Source organism: Globicephala melas, chromosome 1 (assembly GCF_963455315.2).
Source record: "Globicephala melas chromosome 1, mGloMel1.2, whole genome shotgun sequence".
NCBI lineage: Eukaryota > Metazoa > Chordata > Mammalia > Artiodactyla > Delphinidae > Globicephala > Globicephala melas.
Genome location: NC_083314.1, coordinates 175,538,121 through 175,553,396, shown reverse-complemented (window position 1 = coordinate 175,553,396; position 15,276 = coordinate 175,538,121). Strand labels below are relative to the sequence as shown.

General features: G+C 55.1%; 2 protein-coding genes across 20 annotated transcripts in view; both read right to left on the bottom strand.

Annotated features, from left to right (window-relative positions):
• Positions 1-270, bottom strand: part of ARHGEF19 (Rho guanine nucleotide exchange factor 19) — a 29,771-nt gene extending 29,501 nt beyond the window's left edge. For 7 of the 18 annotated variants that reach the window (XM_070045909.1, XM_070045905.1, XM_070045923.1 and 4 more), the window contains exon 1: positions 23-269. The gene's annotated coding sequence lies outside the window, so the exon portion shown is untranslated. Of the gene's footprint in view, positions 1-22 lie in introns of all 18 variants that reach the window. The other 11 variants (XM_070045913.1, XM_070045911.1, XM_070045914.1 and 8 more) reach the window with 6 other exon arrangements.
• Positions 271-518: 248 nt separating this feature from the next.
• On the bottom strand, positions 519-7,828 carry CPLANE2 (ciliogenesis and planar polarity effector complex subunit 2). Of its 2 annotated transcripts, XR_004043753.2 has the most exons (7): positions 7,595-7,828; positions 7,091-7,213; positions 5,406-5,558; positions 4,678-4,802; positions 4,242-4,378; positions 2,557-4,002; positions 519-2,260 (listed from the first exon to the last, which is right to left on the bottom strand). XR_004043753.2 is itself a non-coding variant. In XM_030877288.2 (6 exons), the coding sequence occupies exons 2-6, from the start codon at positions 7,200-7,202 to the stop codon at positions 3,753-3,755; spliced, it is 777 nt and encodes a 258-aa protein (XP_030733148.1). In that variant the 5' UTR covers positions 7,203-7,213; positions 7,595-7,828; the 3' UTR covers positions 519-3,752. The 2 variants fall into 2 exon arrangements, 1 of the variants encoding a protein (XP_030733148.1); XM_030877288.2 differs by having other exon boundaries at positions 519-4,002.
• Between the last annotated feature and the right edge of the window lie 7,448 nt (positions 7,829-15,276).

Here is a 15,276-nt window from a genome sequence, read left to right as displayed (position 1 = left end):
CCCACCCCCATTCCGGACTCACCCAAGGCTCTGGAGGCCTGCCCAGCAGCCTTTGCAGATCTGGCTCCTGCATCTCCTTTCTCATCCTGGGAGCAGGCAACTTGCCTGGGGTTCTCCTTGTTGTCCACAAGGCCAGGCTTGGCTGGTGGCTGGCAGCAGGCAGGAGCTTCACTTACCAGCTCACTGTGGCCTGGGAAGGATGGGGGAAGGAGAAAAAGAGGAGAGGGAGGAGGGAGCCAGGCACCAGTACCGTATTTCCCCTCCTACAGGCAGCCCCAGGCTTCTGGTTGGAAAAGCAAGACCAGATGGGATCATGTGAGGGGCTGCACCCAGAAGACACCATTGGGGGATGAGGGGAAGGGACAGTCCAGGGGAGAGGGGTACAGAAGGCTAAGGGCATCAGGGCTGCTCCATGGCTCTGCAACCTTGGAGAAACGCCTGACCCTCTCTGGCCTCAGCCTCCCTATCTTAGTCCATTGGACGGCTATAACAAAAAACCACAAACCGGGTAGCTTATGAACAACAGAAATTTATTTCTCATGGCTCTGGAGGTTGGGAGTCCAAGATCATCATCACAGCCCAGTTCTGGAGAGGGCCCTCTTCCTTGTTCGCAGCCAGCACTTTTTCTCTGTGTCCTCAGATGGTGGAAGGGGCTAGGCAGCTCTGTGGGGTCCCTCTTATTAGAGCACTAATCCCATTCATGAGGGCTCTGTCCTCATGACCAAATCCACTCCCAAAGGCCCCTAATACCATCACACTGTGGACTAGGATTTCAGTGTATGCATCTTGGGGGGACACAACCATTTGGAGCATAGCACTCCCCCTCTGTAGGAAAGGGGCTTGGGGAGGGAAGAAGAGGGGGCTGGGATGTCCTGACAAACAGCACCAGGGCTGGGCTGCAGCACATACACACCCCCACCCCTGGAGAAGCTAGTCCCTCCTCCCTCCAGCTTCCCTCTAGAGCCCTGAAGTCTGTGGGCTCTAGGGCCCGGAGGAGCAAACATGGCTTCCCTCTTCCCAAGGATCCCCTCTAAGTCAGGGCTCACCCCTGAACCAGCCTGGGGGCACAGTCACCACCCCTTCCCTCCAGGTAGCCTCAGGGCCCACAAAGGGAGCAGCAGGGTATTTGCCTTTGAGCTGTCTGTCGTAAGGCTTAACCTAACGGTGGAATTTCTGGCACCAAAATGGGGAGAAGGCAACTCCCCGACTTCCGACTTCCGGTGGCCTCCGGACAGGCCACAGGATGGCCTCTGTCTCCAAGGCCCTGAGAGAGGAACTTTATCTGGAGTCTGGACCCTCTCCTGTGCAGGACCTACCACATGATTGGTGGTGTCCAGTGGAAAACTATTGAAAAATTATTAAGGATTTCAAGATGGCAACAGCAGAGCATTAAACCAGGTGTGGGCCCCCCAGTGCAGAGCCCTGTGGACTGCTCAGGTGCCAGGCCCACAAAGCCGGCCTGAGTCCGTGTGTGTGTGCGCACACACATTCTCTTCTCATTCGCTCTCCACGACCCTGCCCAGAGTCCACTCTGCGGGGACAGCCACCAGCTATTAGGAGAATTATGGCTCTGCAGCTCCCTCCTCCCTCGTGCTTCCAGTTCTCTGTACTTCGGTGGAGGCCTCTAAGGGGATAGCCTATGAAATACTAAAGTGGCACTGGGCCTGGGCTCTGAGGGGCTGAGAAGGCAGCGCTGGGACGGCAGGTGGCCGGCTCCAAGTCTTAGCACCGTTGTGGTCCCCACTTCGTTCTTACTCAGGGAGAAGGGAATTGTTTACCTCCTGGTTTGGGGTGAAAGTGTGTGAGGGGTCGATTCTCCGACTGGAGCAGTGCTAACCAGTGCCAACCAGTGTCCCGCTCTGCTGTGGGGAGGATCTAGGTTACTTCTCCACAGCAGCCTCTGGCTCTTGGCTGAGCTGGTGGCCAAGAAGGATGCTGACGCTTTAAGGCCTGAGATAACTGGCTGGGATGTGGGGTAGCTGGTGCCCACTACACACACGGGTATCCATAGCTGGAAGGCCACATTCCAGCCCAGAGGCCACCTTTGCTGGGTCCTGCCTTGCTCTGCCTGGTGGGTGAGGTCTACTGGAGCTAAGACCAGAGGGAAATGGGCCAAAGCAGAGCTGAAGGCGGCGGTGGGACACTCTGCGGCGCGGGAGCAGGAGTCGGCCGGTGGGCTGTGCAGGCTGTGAGGCCTGGGTCCTGCCCAGCAACATTCCTCCTCTGGGACATGGGCTAAGCTCAGGTCTCAGCTCTGAACCTGAGTTGGGGGTAAGAAGGTGCTAAAATCAATGCTTTAGGCCCTGGAAAGGTTGACAAACCTACAGGCAGTGCACAGGGTGGACAGACTGACAAGCAGTGCCATGCAGGCCATCAGTAAGCCAGGAGCGTAAGCCAGGGAGAGCATGCAGGAGCCTCCTGTGTGTGCCAGGAGGGAGAAGCGGGGCAGCATTTTAGGGCAAGTACTGGTGTGTGTGGGCACATGATCATGCGTGTGAGTGTGGAGTGTTCAGAGCTGCTTTCTCGAGAGGGGGCTCTGAGGGTCAGCTGGCTGACCTGGGCATCCAGGGCCCTTCCAGCTGGGTCAGACTCAGGCCGGCTCTCTGCCCAGGGGTCCATCTATGGGGCTGGAGAGGGTGTCACCGGGGAGGGAAAGAAAGTATAAAGGCCGATTTTGTAGGCATCTGCCCGCAGGTGCCTACAACTCTAGCCCACATTCACTACTGTCTGGCTGATGGGGCAAGGGCACAAGGTCACTCACCTTCCTGCTCCTGTCCTTGCTGGCCTCCTGCCAGCTCACGCCCTGACCCCCCACCTGGCCCAGTCCCTGCCCAGTGATACTTTCTGGTTCCCCCAGGCTGGCAGGGCCCCTGTCCTAAGCATAACTTGACAGCTTCATGGTCAAAAAAAGGAATTCCAGAGTGACGTGCTTGCCTCCTGGACACACAGGTGGACTACATTTCCCAACTTCCCCTGCTGCTCTGTGTGACCATGTGACTAGGTGCTGGCCAATGGAATGTGGGCAGAAATGAGGCACACTGTCCTAGGCCAAGTCCATAGAAACCTGCTGGGGGACCTTCCACCTGCACTCATCCCGTCTGCTGACGGGATGTTGATGCCCCAGGACAAACTGGGAAGAAACTCATTGAAGATGTCAGAGGCTGGGTCTCTGAATCAGTGTATAGAGCAGAGCCTCCCCACCCACCTTCACTTCCACCTGAGGTGAGACATAGAGAGAAAAAAACTTCTATTAAGTTAAGCCACTGAGAGTTCAGGGTTTACCTGGTACAGCAGATGGTGTTACCTCAACTAACACGTACAGGCTCTGACTGAAGTCACCTGAGGCCCAGGGCCCAGCTGAGGCACCCCCTCTCCCCAGTCACACTCCATGGCTGCTGCAGAAGCGGGAAGGGCAGGGGGAGGCTGGGGGATGCCTGAGCCCTCAGGCCTTGCGCATACAGTTCCTCCGTTTCCAGAAACCCAGACTCCTAGGGCAGAGGGAGGAGGCCAGTGGACAGCCAGATGCCCTCAGATGGCTGCCCTACCGAGCCTTGTGCCCCACTTCACTGCCAAGAATTCCACAAGGAAAGTGCTCTGGGGCTGGGAGCCTTCTCAGGCCACCATTCTCCCCGACTAGGACCCTCTGGCCAGCCCTCGGGATGAGATCAATATTCCTGTCCCAGCCTTGGGCCCTGGGTCCTGCTCTGGGTCAACTGAGGGTGGGGAATGCCCACTCATCATGCCACCACCCCTCAGCTGGGGGGGTCCTCTGGGGGGTTGGGGAGCAGGCCAGCTGCCACCTGGTCCTGGTGCCACAACTGCTCTGCCAGGCCGTTGAGCACATGGGCAATGTCGGCCAGCCCAGCCCGCCCATCCAGCGTGCGTCCATCTGCCAGCCGTCGTCCTGGCACACTCTTCACCCGCAGGAGGGGCAGCTCCCAGGCCTGCCGGAAGGCTGTGAGGTCATGCTCAGGCACGTCCGTGTGCATATACTGGTCAAATCTGGAGGAGGGTCAAGGAGCCTGGCCGGGCACCTCTGCTTACCACTCCATCAAACCCAGCCTTCTCCCTCCTCCCTTGCCCCCAACACCCAGGGTCTGGGGGAGGCCCTGTTGCAGCCTCTAAGATAAAGCCCATGGGGCTGGACCCCATAGCTGGGCAGAGGCAGGCTGCCTGACACCCTTGCTCCGTGGCTTGCCAAGTGTGGCCTCTGACAGTCCTAGGGGCCACCCAAAGGATACTTGGAGCCGATGACCATCCTGACCGCACCAGGGGCCTCGCCTGCTACTCGGGCCAGCTGTCCAGGGAGGTCTTCAAAGGAGGCCCGGTCAGTGAAGGAGAAGAGGAAGAGGAAAGCATCTGTTTTCTCCTGGCAAGCCTGGGGATAGAGGCTGATGAGCGGCTCACGCGAGGCTTGTAACCAGAGCCTATGGGCTGCAGGGCCCTGAGAAGTCTCAGCACCACCCCTCCTTTCACAGACTGGGAAACTGCGGCCCAGAGCAGGGAGCGGCTGGTCCCAGGGCAGAGGTCTCCCCGCCCAGGCAGCATCCTCAGTCCATTCACGCCCACTTCTGGCTCCTGCAGACCAGGCAGGCCAGGCTCAGATGCCTGTACTCAGAAGCCCACCTCAGGCAACCAGCCCATCCTGGACCCACCCAGGCCCACCTTCCTGCTCACCGGCAGCATGTGATCAAACTTTTTGAGCGCAGACTCCCCGCAGTCCCAGAACTCAAAGCGGAACATGACAACACGGTCGCTGGCCTGCAGCTTGGCCGGCCAAAATACCACGGTGGTCTGGATGCCTGGGGAGGCCGGGGTCAGTCACTCAGCATGGGGGAGGCAGAGGTGGAGAGGAGTAGGGGGCCCAGAAGGAACAGGAAGAGGAGATATGTCCCTACCTTAATGGGTCCTCAGTCTGATGGGGAAGGCATAGTCCCTGACGTGGGAGAATTCTCAGTCCGACGGGGGAAACTGCCCTGCCCCAGAGGAGCCTCCAGTCTACCAGGGAGAGGCAGCCCTAGCCCTAGCCATGACAAAGTAGTTTCCTCTTGTGCACTGGGGAAGCCAAAGGTCCCGGAATAGTCTCAGATATTGCAACATGATGGTCAATCAGCATCCAGTGGAAGGAAACAAGAAAGGAAGATCGGTGTTTTCTGAGCACCTACCCTGTGCCAGCTCAGTGCTAGGCATGTTACCACCACTATCGCTAGCACCAACCCCACCACAACCCCAAGGGGTTGGTACTATTATCCCTTTTGGACAAAGGAGCGAATGTAGGCTCAGAGAGGTGAAGTGACTTTCCAAGGTTGCAGAGTAAATGGTAAGGCTGGTTACAAATCCCAGCTTATGTGGTCCAGGGCAAGTCTTTTCTCCACCCCAGGGAAGGCCTCCTAGGAGGGACTCACCAGTGGTCTCGTGGTGCACCACGGGCACCTCCAGGCCAGCCAGCTTGGCCACCAATGCTGTCTTGCCCACACCACTCTTCCCAGACACAAAGATCTTGTAGCGGGCGGTGTCAATGGCCACAGGCGGGGAAAGCACTGGTCGCTCGAGCAGCCCTGGGGCAAGGAGGGATCCAGGTGGGGTCAGGGAGTCAACGTGCACTTGCCCCGTCATACTTTGGGTGTACAACCTCATCTCTCAGGGCTTCTTCAGTGCCAACCAACCATTCCCTATACAGCACTCATGACAGAGGCCTGGGATACAAGCAGCATCCCCGGAGGAGAAGCTCTGCTGGGAACACCTGTGCTCTGTGAACTGGGCCAGTGCCTACTCCAAATAACACCATTTTTCAAAAAAGTTTGATGCATGAGATGATTTTTATTATTTTATTTTATTTTTTGCCGCACCACACGGCTTGCGGGATCTTAGTTCCCCAACCAGGGATCAAACCCAGGACCCGGCAGTGAAAGCACTGAGTCCTAACCACTGAACAACCAGGGAATTCCCTGAGATGGTTTTTATTAATACTATCACATATCCTAGATTTCCCACAGGTAAGAGAAAGGTTTTTCCTAATTCTCTCCTCAGTGAAGAAATATCAGCAAAAGTATTCTTTTTTTTTTTTTTTTTTGCAGTACGCGGGCCTCTCACTGTCGCGGCCTCTCCCATTGCGGAGCACAGGCTCCGGACGCGCAGGCTCAGCGGCCATGGCTCACGGGCCCAGCCTTTCCGCAGCATGTGGGATCTTCCCGGACCGGGGCACGAACCCGTGTCCCCTGCATCAGCAGGCGGACTCTCAACCACTGCGCCACCAGGGAAGCCCAGCAAAAGTATTCTTAATTAATATAAACTCCTTAGAACCAATACAGTGAGATATTTATGAATGTTTATTTATTTATTCTTTTTTTTTTGATCCCACCGTGCAGCGTGTGGGATCTTAGTTCCCTGACCAGAGACTGAACCCAGGCCCACAGAAGTGAAAGCGCCAAGTCCTAACCACTGGACCGCCCTGAATGTTTTTAATTTAAAGCTTGCAAAAAATAAAGTCTAAACTGCGATCCATCTATAGGTGTAGGACCTGAAAGTCCTAAATTGTGGGTTGCCTGTCACTCTCTGGTCTTAAGCCTTCTGCTGTTTTGTCTCTCCCGGCCAGAGCTGGACTCCTGCAGCCGATGCCAGGCCCCTCTGCTGGCCTGTCAGCTGACCTTGCCTGCGTGAGTTAGCTTCATCCTGGGGAACATGAGTGTCTTACCCTGGAGACAGCAGGATATGGAAGAGGCTTGTCTCTACTCACTAGGGGATCTTGGACAAGTCTGCAACGTGCTGTTGAGAAGGTTAAATTGGAGTCCATTGTATAAAGTGCCCAGCAGAGGGCCTGCCACCAGCTGAGGCCTCAATCAACAGCCTCTCTGGTGACAGTGGTTCCTGGCAGGGTTTTGGCTGTTTCCATGGCTCTGATGACAGAATTAACGCTAAGGAGGTTTGGGGGTGGGGACCCCAGGATAGGGCTTCTGGGGTCCCCAAGGTTGAGAAGTGCAGTGGAAAAGGCCCTCACTGCCCTGCTTCTCTGCTCCGCGCCCCCCACCACAGGGGACACTGTTCTCCCCAGGGAATGGCAGGTGACAGGCTGGGGGAGGGGGGCACTTACCAAACACCCGCCGGCGGTTCTTGCGCAGGATACAGGCCAGGTACTCCTTGCCCTCGGCGCTCTCGTGCCAGTCTGGGACAATCACTGAGCCTGCGGCAGGTAGTCTGGCCATGGCTAGGCAACCTGACGGGGAGGGGAGATGGTAGAATGCTGAGAGTAGGGGATGGGAGAGGGTAACTGTTCTAAGCTGTACCCGTGAGGCCTCTTAACCTGCCCTCAGACTCTCCCCTGGAGCCCCAGCTCCCTCCTTGGAGGATGGAGCAACTATGGAGCCCCACCCTTCTCATTATTACGACTAACATTTTTGGAATCCAAGCTCCCTTTCAACATCCTGAGGTGTTACACACCCCCGTCCCCCTCTTATCACCCAAAAGGTGCAAAACCATAGTCCTTTCTCCTCCGTATTGCTCCCTGGGGGACAGCCATCCCATTATTGCCCCAGAGGGCATTTACACAGTCCCTAGCTCCCTTGTCACCTCCGGGGGGTGGGGGAGTCACACAGACCTGCTTCTCCTCTGCCTCCTGGATCCTGACTCCCAAGCCCACCCAGCCTTCACCATCAGCAGTCCCCGCGGGCGAATGGGCCCGGGTGGAGACCGCCCCTTTAAAAGCCCGGCCAGCGCTCCCGCCGCCCAGCCCGCCGAGCCAGCTTCCGCCCTGCTTGCGTCCGGCTTCGGCTCAAGCCGCCAGCCCAGGCTCCGGTGCTGGAGGCGCATGTGCGGAGGCTGTTGTCATGGAGACGCGGGGGGCGGGGTTAGGCTGCCGGGTTCCACGTAGGTCCTATGTGTGCAGCCACCCCGGCTCAGAGACACCCTGGACAGGGACTTGCCCTCTGGGCCGTGGATCCTCTTCACTTTGCTCAGTCCCAGCCCCAGTCTTTCCTACAAAACTTGATCAAATCCCCCTTCTCCAGGAGCCTTCCCTGCCTCTTTGCTCCTCAGTTTCCTCTTCCATAAAGTGGAGGTAAAATACTACTACCTCCTAGGGTTTACAACACTGCCTGGTCCATAGCAGTGCTCAATAAGTTTACTTATTATTGTTGTTACTTATTCCTGCTCGGCAGGAACTCGATATGAATTAAACACCACTGGCTTCACAGATGGGGAAAAAGCTGCTGAGAGATGTCAACGGACTTGCTCAAGGTCTTAAAGTCACTCATTTATTGATTGATTGATGTCACTCATTCAACAAATAATAACTGAGCGCCTATTGTATGCCTGGCCTGTTCCAGCTGCTGGGAATACAATGGCAACAAGAAGTCCCTGCCCTCCTGGAGCTGATGTTTCAGCACTGAGGCCATGAGCCCTTCTCCACTGTTCCAACACTGGGCATTAGGTCTGTTACCCAGAAGATGGGTGCTCAGTAAATGCCCATTAGTTGGACAGGACGCAAAGTGGGTCATTACTGACAGGTTGTCTATTACACTTTTTTTTTTTTTTGGCTGCGTTGGGTCTTCGTTGCTGCACGCAGGGTTTCTCTAGTTGCGGCGAGCAGGGGCTACTCTTTGTTGCAGTGCGCAGGCTTCTCATTGCGGTGGCTTCTCTTGTTGAGGAGCACAGGCTCTAGGCACGCGCGCTCAGTAGTTGTGGCTCGTGGGCTCTAGAGCGCAGGCTCCGTAGTTGTGGCACACGGTCTCAGTTGCTCTGCGGCATGTGGGATCTTCCCGGACCAGAGCTCGAACCCATGTCCCCTGCATTGGCAGGCGGATTCTTAAGCACTCTGCCACCAGGGAAGTCCTCTATAAGTTAACTTTTATTGAAGGCCAACTAAGAGCCAGACAGTGGGGGCTTTACAGAGGTTAGCTTGTTTACTTCTATAAACAAACTTGTGGAGTAAATATTATTATCCTTCTTTTCTTTTACAGATGAGGAAACTCAGAGACAACGGGATTGTCTGAAGTCACGCCATACAGGTGGTCAGTGGGAAAACTAGGCTCAGAACCTAGGGTTCCTGGACTCTGAAGGATGTCTCTGTTCTGCCAGATGGGGTCTTGTGTTTTTAAAACTTTGACCCCAGCCACTAGGAGGGCCATTCCTAGTAAAGCTGAAAGCAGCCAGAGGGCCATGAACCCACAAATCATTGAGGTCCATTATGAGGCCCCAAGGGGGTAGAGGGGACAGGGCACTTGCCCGCAACTTGCTTGCACTGCAGCTAGGCAGAAATACAACAAATGAATAACCATTCCTACAGGATTCTGCAGCTTGAAACCATTGCCTGTACTCCCAGGTCACTCAGTTCCCCTTCCTGCAGTTCCTAGCGCATCTGCCAGAGGTGGGGTTAATCACAGCTGTGTGGAGTTCACACCGTGGACCCCGAGTGCCTCAGTCACAGGCCTCAGATCTGATTTATCTCTGGGTTTCCAGACTTCACACCCAGCCCTGTTCAGGCTTGGCTTGTGGAGGGCTCAGGGAGAGTGTGAGGAAAGGGGGCAACTCGACAGAGTGAGCTTACTAGTTAACCTGGAGGCCAGATAAGATGTGAAGTCCTCTTGGGCACAGAGAGGGAGGCTGGCGGTCAGAGGAGCTAGTGGCTGGAGGGTTGGGGGGATCAGTCTTCACTGCCCTCAGGAGCTCATGGAGAAGACACTTCAGTGAGCGTCAGCAGCCTGTTCAAAACATGGGTTCTCGGGCCCCGACCCCCAGGGATTCTGCTTCAGGGGGTCGGATGGGTCTGTGAGCCTGAACATTTAACAAGAGCACTGGGCAGCTCAGAAGCTGGGCTCTGCATCAGTCGGCTTGGGCACCACAGACGGGGTGCTGTAAACAACAGAAAGTGTCTTCTCACAGTTCTGGCAGCTGGAAGTCCAAAACCAAGGTGCCAGCAGGGTTGGTTCCTGGTGAAGACTTTCTTCCTGGTTTGCAGGCAGCTGCGGCCTCACAAGGCCTTTTCTCTGTTCACACACACCCTTGGTGTCTCCTCCTCTTTTCGTAAGGACACCAGTAATATTGGGTTAAGGCCCCACACTTATGACCTCATTTAACCTTAATTACCTCCTTAAAGGCCCCACCTCCAAATAAGTCACATTGGGGGTTAAGGCTTTAACACGCGGTGGGGGTGACACAATTCAGTCTGAAACAAGGCCCAAAGGCCTCATTGAACATGGTCACCATTGCTCGGGACAGGAAGCCAGTCGGGGGTTGCAGCCTGGGAGTGGGGTAGTTGGAATTGTGTTTCAGAAGGATGCTGTGAACATGGCCTAGTGAGTTCCTCTCTCCTGTGCCTCTTTGACCACTAAATTGTGTGTCCCCATAAGGATCTCCTCTTTGGGTCTCAAGTGAAACGGGTGGGCCATCTATCTAAAGGCCCTTCTAGTGTAGAACCTTCGGATTAATCCACTCGTTTTTTCATGGTTTGGTCTTCTCCCCAGATGCAGCACCTCCTGGACAAGGCTCCACAAGGCCTCCAAAGGAAGATCTTCAAGGCAGGGACGCAGGTGGCTCAGGAGGGCAGACACACACAGAAACCTGAGGACCTGGAGGGCAGGGCTGGGGGTGGGTGGGACGCCCAGGGAGTGTAAGTGGAGAAGGGACACCATCAGCTTCATGTTTCCATCTCTTGCTCGGATGCTGTAGCTGCTTCCTTCAGGGCTTCCCTGCTTGCCCTCGGGGACGCCACACAGGCACCAGAGTGATCTTTTTGCAACATAAATCCACTACTATCACACCCATGATTACAGTCTTCCAGTAGTTTTCACTGCGCTCAGAATAAAATCCAGACTCCATGCCTTCCAGGCCTTCCATGACTGGCCCCTGACTACCTCTCGCTTTCATCTCAACTGCCACCCTCTTCCCCTGGCCTACTGCACTCCAGCGACTCTGGGCTTTTCCTGTTCCCACTTAGGGCCTCTGCATTGCACCCCACCCCGGGAGCCCCCTGCACCACCCCAGTGCCTCGCATGGATGACTGCTCCCTGGCTCAGGTCTCCTGCACAGAAGCCTTCCTCCTCTACACTCAAGGATATGCCCGCACACCCCTGGCTCGCTTTCACATCGTCCTTTCTTGATCCTGAAATTTTAAAACGTATTGTCTGTCTCCCTCACCTAGGACATAAGCTAGGATAGGGGCCTTGTCTTTTTGTTCTGTTATATCCCTGTATTAATTTCCTAGAGCTGCAGTAACAAAGTACCACAGACTGAGTGGCTTAAACAACAGAAATGTATTTTCTCAGTTCTGGAGGTTAAATATCTGTGATCAAGGTGTTGGCAGGGTCAGTTCCTTGGCGCGGTGGTCCCCAACTATTCTGGCACCAGGGACCAGTTTCGTGGAAGACAATTTTTTCCATGGACGGTGGGAGGAGGGGATGGTTTTGGGATGATTCAAGCGCATTACGTTTATTGTGCACTTTATTTCTATTATTATTATGTTGTAATATATAATGAAATAATTATACAACTCACCATAATGCTGACAGGAGGTGGAGCTCAGGCGGAAATGCAAGCGATGGGGAGCAGCTGTAAATACAGATGAAGCTTCGCTCGCTCGCCCGCCACTCACCTCCTGCTGTGTGGCCCGGTTCCTAACGGGCCATGGACCGGTACCAATCTGTGGCCTTGGGGTTGGGGACCCCTGCGTTGGAGGGCTAAGAGGGAAGGATCCATTCCAGGCCCCTCTCTTTGGCTTGTCGGTGACCATCTTCTCCCAGGGTCTTCACGTCGCCTTCCCTCCGTGTTAAGTCCCTGTCCAATTTCCTCTTCTTATAATGACACCAGTCCTACTGGTTTAGGGCCCACCCTGAATGATCTCATTTTACTTTAATCACCTCCGTAAAGACCTTATCTCCAGGGCTTCCCTGGCAGCCCAGTGGTTAAGACTCTGCCCTTTTACTGCAGGGGGTGCAGGTTTGATCCCTGGTTGGGGGACTAAGATCCTGCAGGCCGTGTGGCCAAAAAAAAAAAAAAAAAAGAACTTATTTCTAAATATCACATTCTGAGACACTGGCGCTTAGAACTTCAACATATGAACTTTTTCCAGGGTGGGGGAGACATAATTCAGCCCATAATAATCCCTATTGCTTAGAATATGTCTGAAATATAGTAAAAACTTAATAAAAATGTGTTGACTGATTGCCTGGCTATGGCTACAACATGAAGAATGGCTTGAAGGACCAGTTAGGAAGCAGGGCAAACATGCCAGGCACGGGTGGATGAGGACATGTATTTGTCAAATATTTATGAGCGCTCTGGGTGCCAGGCCAGACACTGGGAAGACAACAGTGAAAGAGATGCAAGCCCTGCCCTTGTGTGTTCCACATTCTGACACAGACTGGTAAGCAGGGCAGTAGGGTAGAGAGGATTCTAGTCGGCAGATTGAAAATGTCCAGATTACCTTTATTTTATATATTTTTTGTGGTACGCGGGCCTCTCACTGCTGTGGCCTCTCCCGTTGCTGAGCCGTTGCACAGGCTCTGGACGCGCAGGCTCAGCGGCCATGGCTCACGGGCCCAGCCGCTCCACGGCATGTGGGATCTTCCCGGACCGGGGCACGAACCCGTGTCCCCTGCATCGGCAGGCGGGCTCTCAACCACTGCGCCACCAGGGAAGCCCCAGGTTACCTTTAAATACAGGATTTGGGGCTGGAGCTGCCAAATCATCCCCAGGGAGTTCTTTTTAGGCTGGGATGTGACAGGTTTGTGCTTGGTGGCAAGGCTGGTGTCCTTGACCTGGACAGCCTCGGGTCAATCCCCTGCTTAAAACCCTCTAACAGCCTCCCACTGCACCTGCTGTCCACACCCCTCCCTCACCATGGCCTACAAGGCCCACCTGTGCACTATGCCCCTACTCGGCACTCCAGCCACACTGGCCTTGCTTCTCCTCCTTGCACTTGTCGAGTTCACACCAACCTCAGGGCCTTTCTTCCTGTTGTTCTCTCTGCATGGAACGCTCTTCCCCCCATCTTCGCATGGCTGCTGTTTCTTACATTCACGTCTCAGCTGAAATGTCACCTCAGAAAGGACACTCTGATGAGCCCAACCCCATCACATTCTGTCGCATCCCATTTTTATTTTCTTCATAGTATTCATCTGGAATAATCTTGCTTAGTTGTTTACACATTTGTCTGTCCCTTCTCCTGCCCCTCCACTGACATGTAAGTTCCACAGGGCAGGGGCAGGGCCTGGAAGTGCCCCTTACAGTGGGTACTATATATCTGCTTAATGCAGGAATCCACGCTGGCCAGACACCTCCTTCTCCACCTCCAGATCCAGCTGGCCACCAGAGGCCGATTTTTCTCTTTATGTTTCTAATCTCTCGTCGTTGCCACTGTCTGGGTTCGGGCACCCATTCCTGGGCTCTGCCTCTCGTCCCCCTTCTCCAATTCATTCTCCAGTTCTGTCCACTCCAGTCACACCGACCTCGAGGCTCTGGAGAGGCCAGTCACACCCGGGTCTCTGTGCCTTCGCACAGGCTGCTCCCTCTATGGAAGACCCTTTTCTTTCCTTCTTCCAGCACTTGCCAGAATCCCTCTCATCCTTGGTTCTTGTGGATCCCAGGCACTTCATCTGACTCCTCTCCTTCTATTTGGAGCAAGTACAAGTTTCTACCTCCACGGATTCAGACATTTAAGAAACAGAGCTTTGTTTCCTCGGACTCAATTTAATCTGTCTCTGCTATGCAGACATTTTAATCCAGCAATTTCCTGGCAAACTTAAGTTCAGTGATTCCTCATTCCTCATACAGCTTAAACACTCAGTCTTCACAAGGCTGTTCCTTTTCATCCCTCCCTCCTCTGGCCCTGGGGCTCGTGTTCAGTGGGGTGGCGGGGAGGCATGGTGGAGTGCGGGTGGGGTACACAGCCCGCAGACGTCATCCCTCCTGGGCCTTTGTGGGCCTCCTGCTCCAGAGAGAACTCTCCTCTGTACCTTTGCCATGGCCTCGTCCATGCTGGCCTGTTAGAGGTGTTCTCTCCTCCCACTGCGGATCCTGGTCATGAGCTTCTGTCCCTGCTACATCTGAGGGGATGACCTCTGGTCACTCTGCATTGTCCTCAGCCCTGAACACCGGCTCCTCTGGACATGCCAGACTCCCCACAGCTTCTCTCACCCTTCCTGGAGCACAGGGAGTCTGTCTTCCCAGTCTGAGGCCTGTAGGTCTGCATATTCTGCATTACTGCCTGCCAGAGGCCAGGCCTGGGCCCCCCCGAGCTGGGATCTCCCAGAAAGGCTCGGTCCTCATCTGCCCTCTGCCTCAGTTTAGCAGGGTGAGGCCAGGACAAGGAGAACAAGTTCCTAGTTCTCTGGCTTCTTCTCAACTGTCCTGCCCCCTGCTGGCTGTGTTGGTTGTTCTACTGACTTCACCTTCTCCTCGTCTTTTGGTATGACATAACTGGACTGTCTTTTGGCCTCAGAAGCTCAGGATTTGTAGTCTTTGTTCAGCCAAGGCGACACTCCCTGGCGTGTGATGAGGTTGTGAACTCCTCCAGGGGCAGGCCTCTTTTTGCTTTATCTGTGCCCAGTGCCTCAGGGGTCAGTCCACGTTCAGGGAACATGTGCTGAGAATGAGTGATCCCCAGGGCAGCCCCGGGCCCTCCCGGTCTTGCCGATGAGCGGGCAGCAGCCCAGGTCCCAGGGCCCCAGAGCAGGGGCTTCCTTCTTCCAGGGCCCTCAGCCCTCCTTCTCTTCCCTGCAGTGGGTGGGCGGACAGGCTCCCTGGTAGGGGCATGGCACACTCCGCCAGGCCTCTCAGGCATTTAAAACTTCAGCTCAGCTTTGTGCATACTGACAGGGCCCGGGCCCAGAGCCCAACCCCATGGGGAGAACACTGGCTTTCCCACAGCCGGGGGCTGAAGCAGAGAGGGCAGGCCGGCCAGCTTCGGGATGGTGCTCAGAGGTGTGGCAGAGGCCAGAGAAGGGGTCCTCCCCAGGCTTTACCAACAGAGGTGGAGGAGAAATGGGCAGTTTTCTCCTCTAGCCCATTTAGTTTCCTTCTCAAGACTGCTTCTGATAGTGGCAAGGAGGACTTGAAGCCTTTCACAGGGTGCCCCCAGGTGGTCTTTTGAGGAATCACACCCAGGCCACAGACTAGCAATTATTGCTGGCTCCAGCTGAACTGCTAACCTGTGAAGCCAGCAGCATCATAACCGTTTTAGCTGAGGCTCAGAGAAGTGGGATGACTTGCCCCAGCTCAATGAGACAGGAGCAGCTTTTGAACCAAGGTCTTTCCTGGTCCAAAGTCTGTGCCTATGTCCCTGTC

Excerpts from the sequence above, each read along its gene's own strand:
- CPLANE2 (XM_030877288.2), bottom strand. The coding sequence starts at position 7,202 with ATGGCCAGACTACCTGCCGCAGGCTCAGTGATTGTCCCAGACTGGCAC. Across the intron at positions 5,559-7,090 it reads GAACCGCCGGCGGGTGTTTG|GGCTGCTCGAGCGACCAGTG; the intron begins GTAAGTGCCCCC and ends TCCTTGCCCCAG. Across the intron at positions 4,003-4,241 it reads AGGATGGTCATCGGCTCCAA|ATTTGACCAGTATATGCACA; the intron begins GTATCCTTTGGG and ends ACCCTCCTCCAG.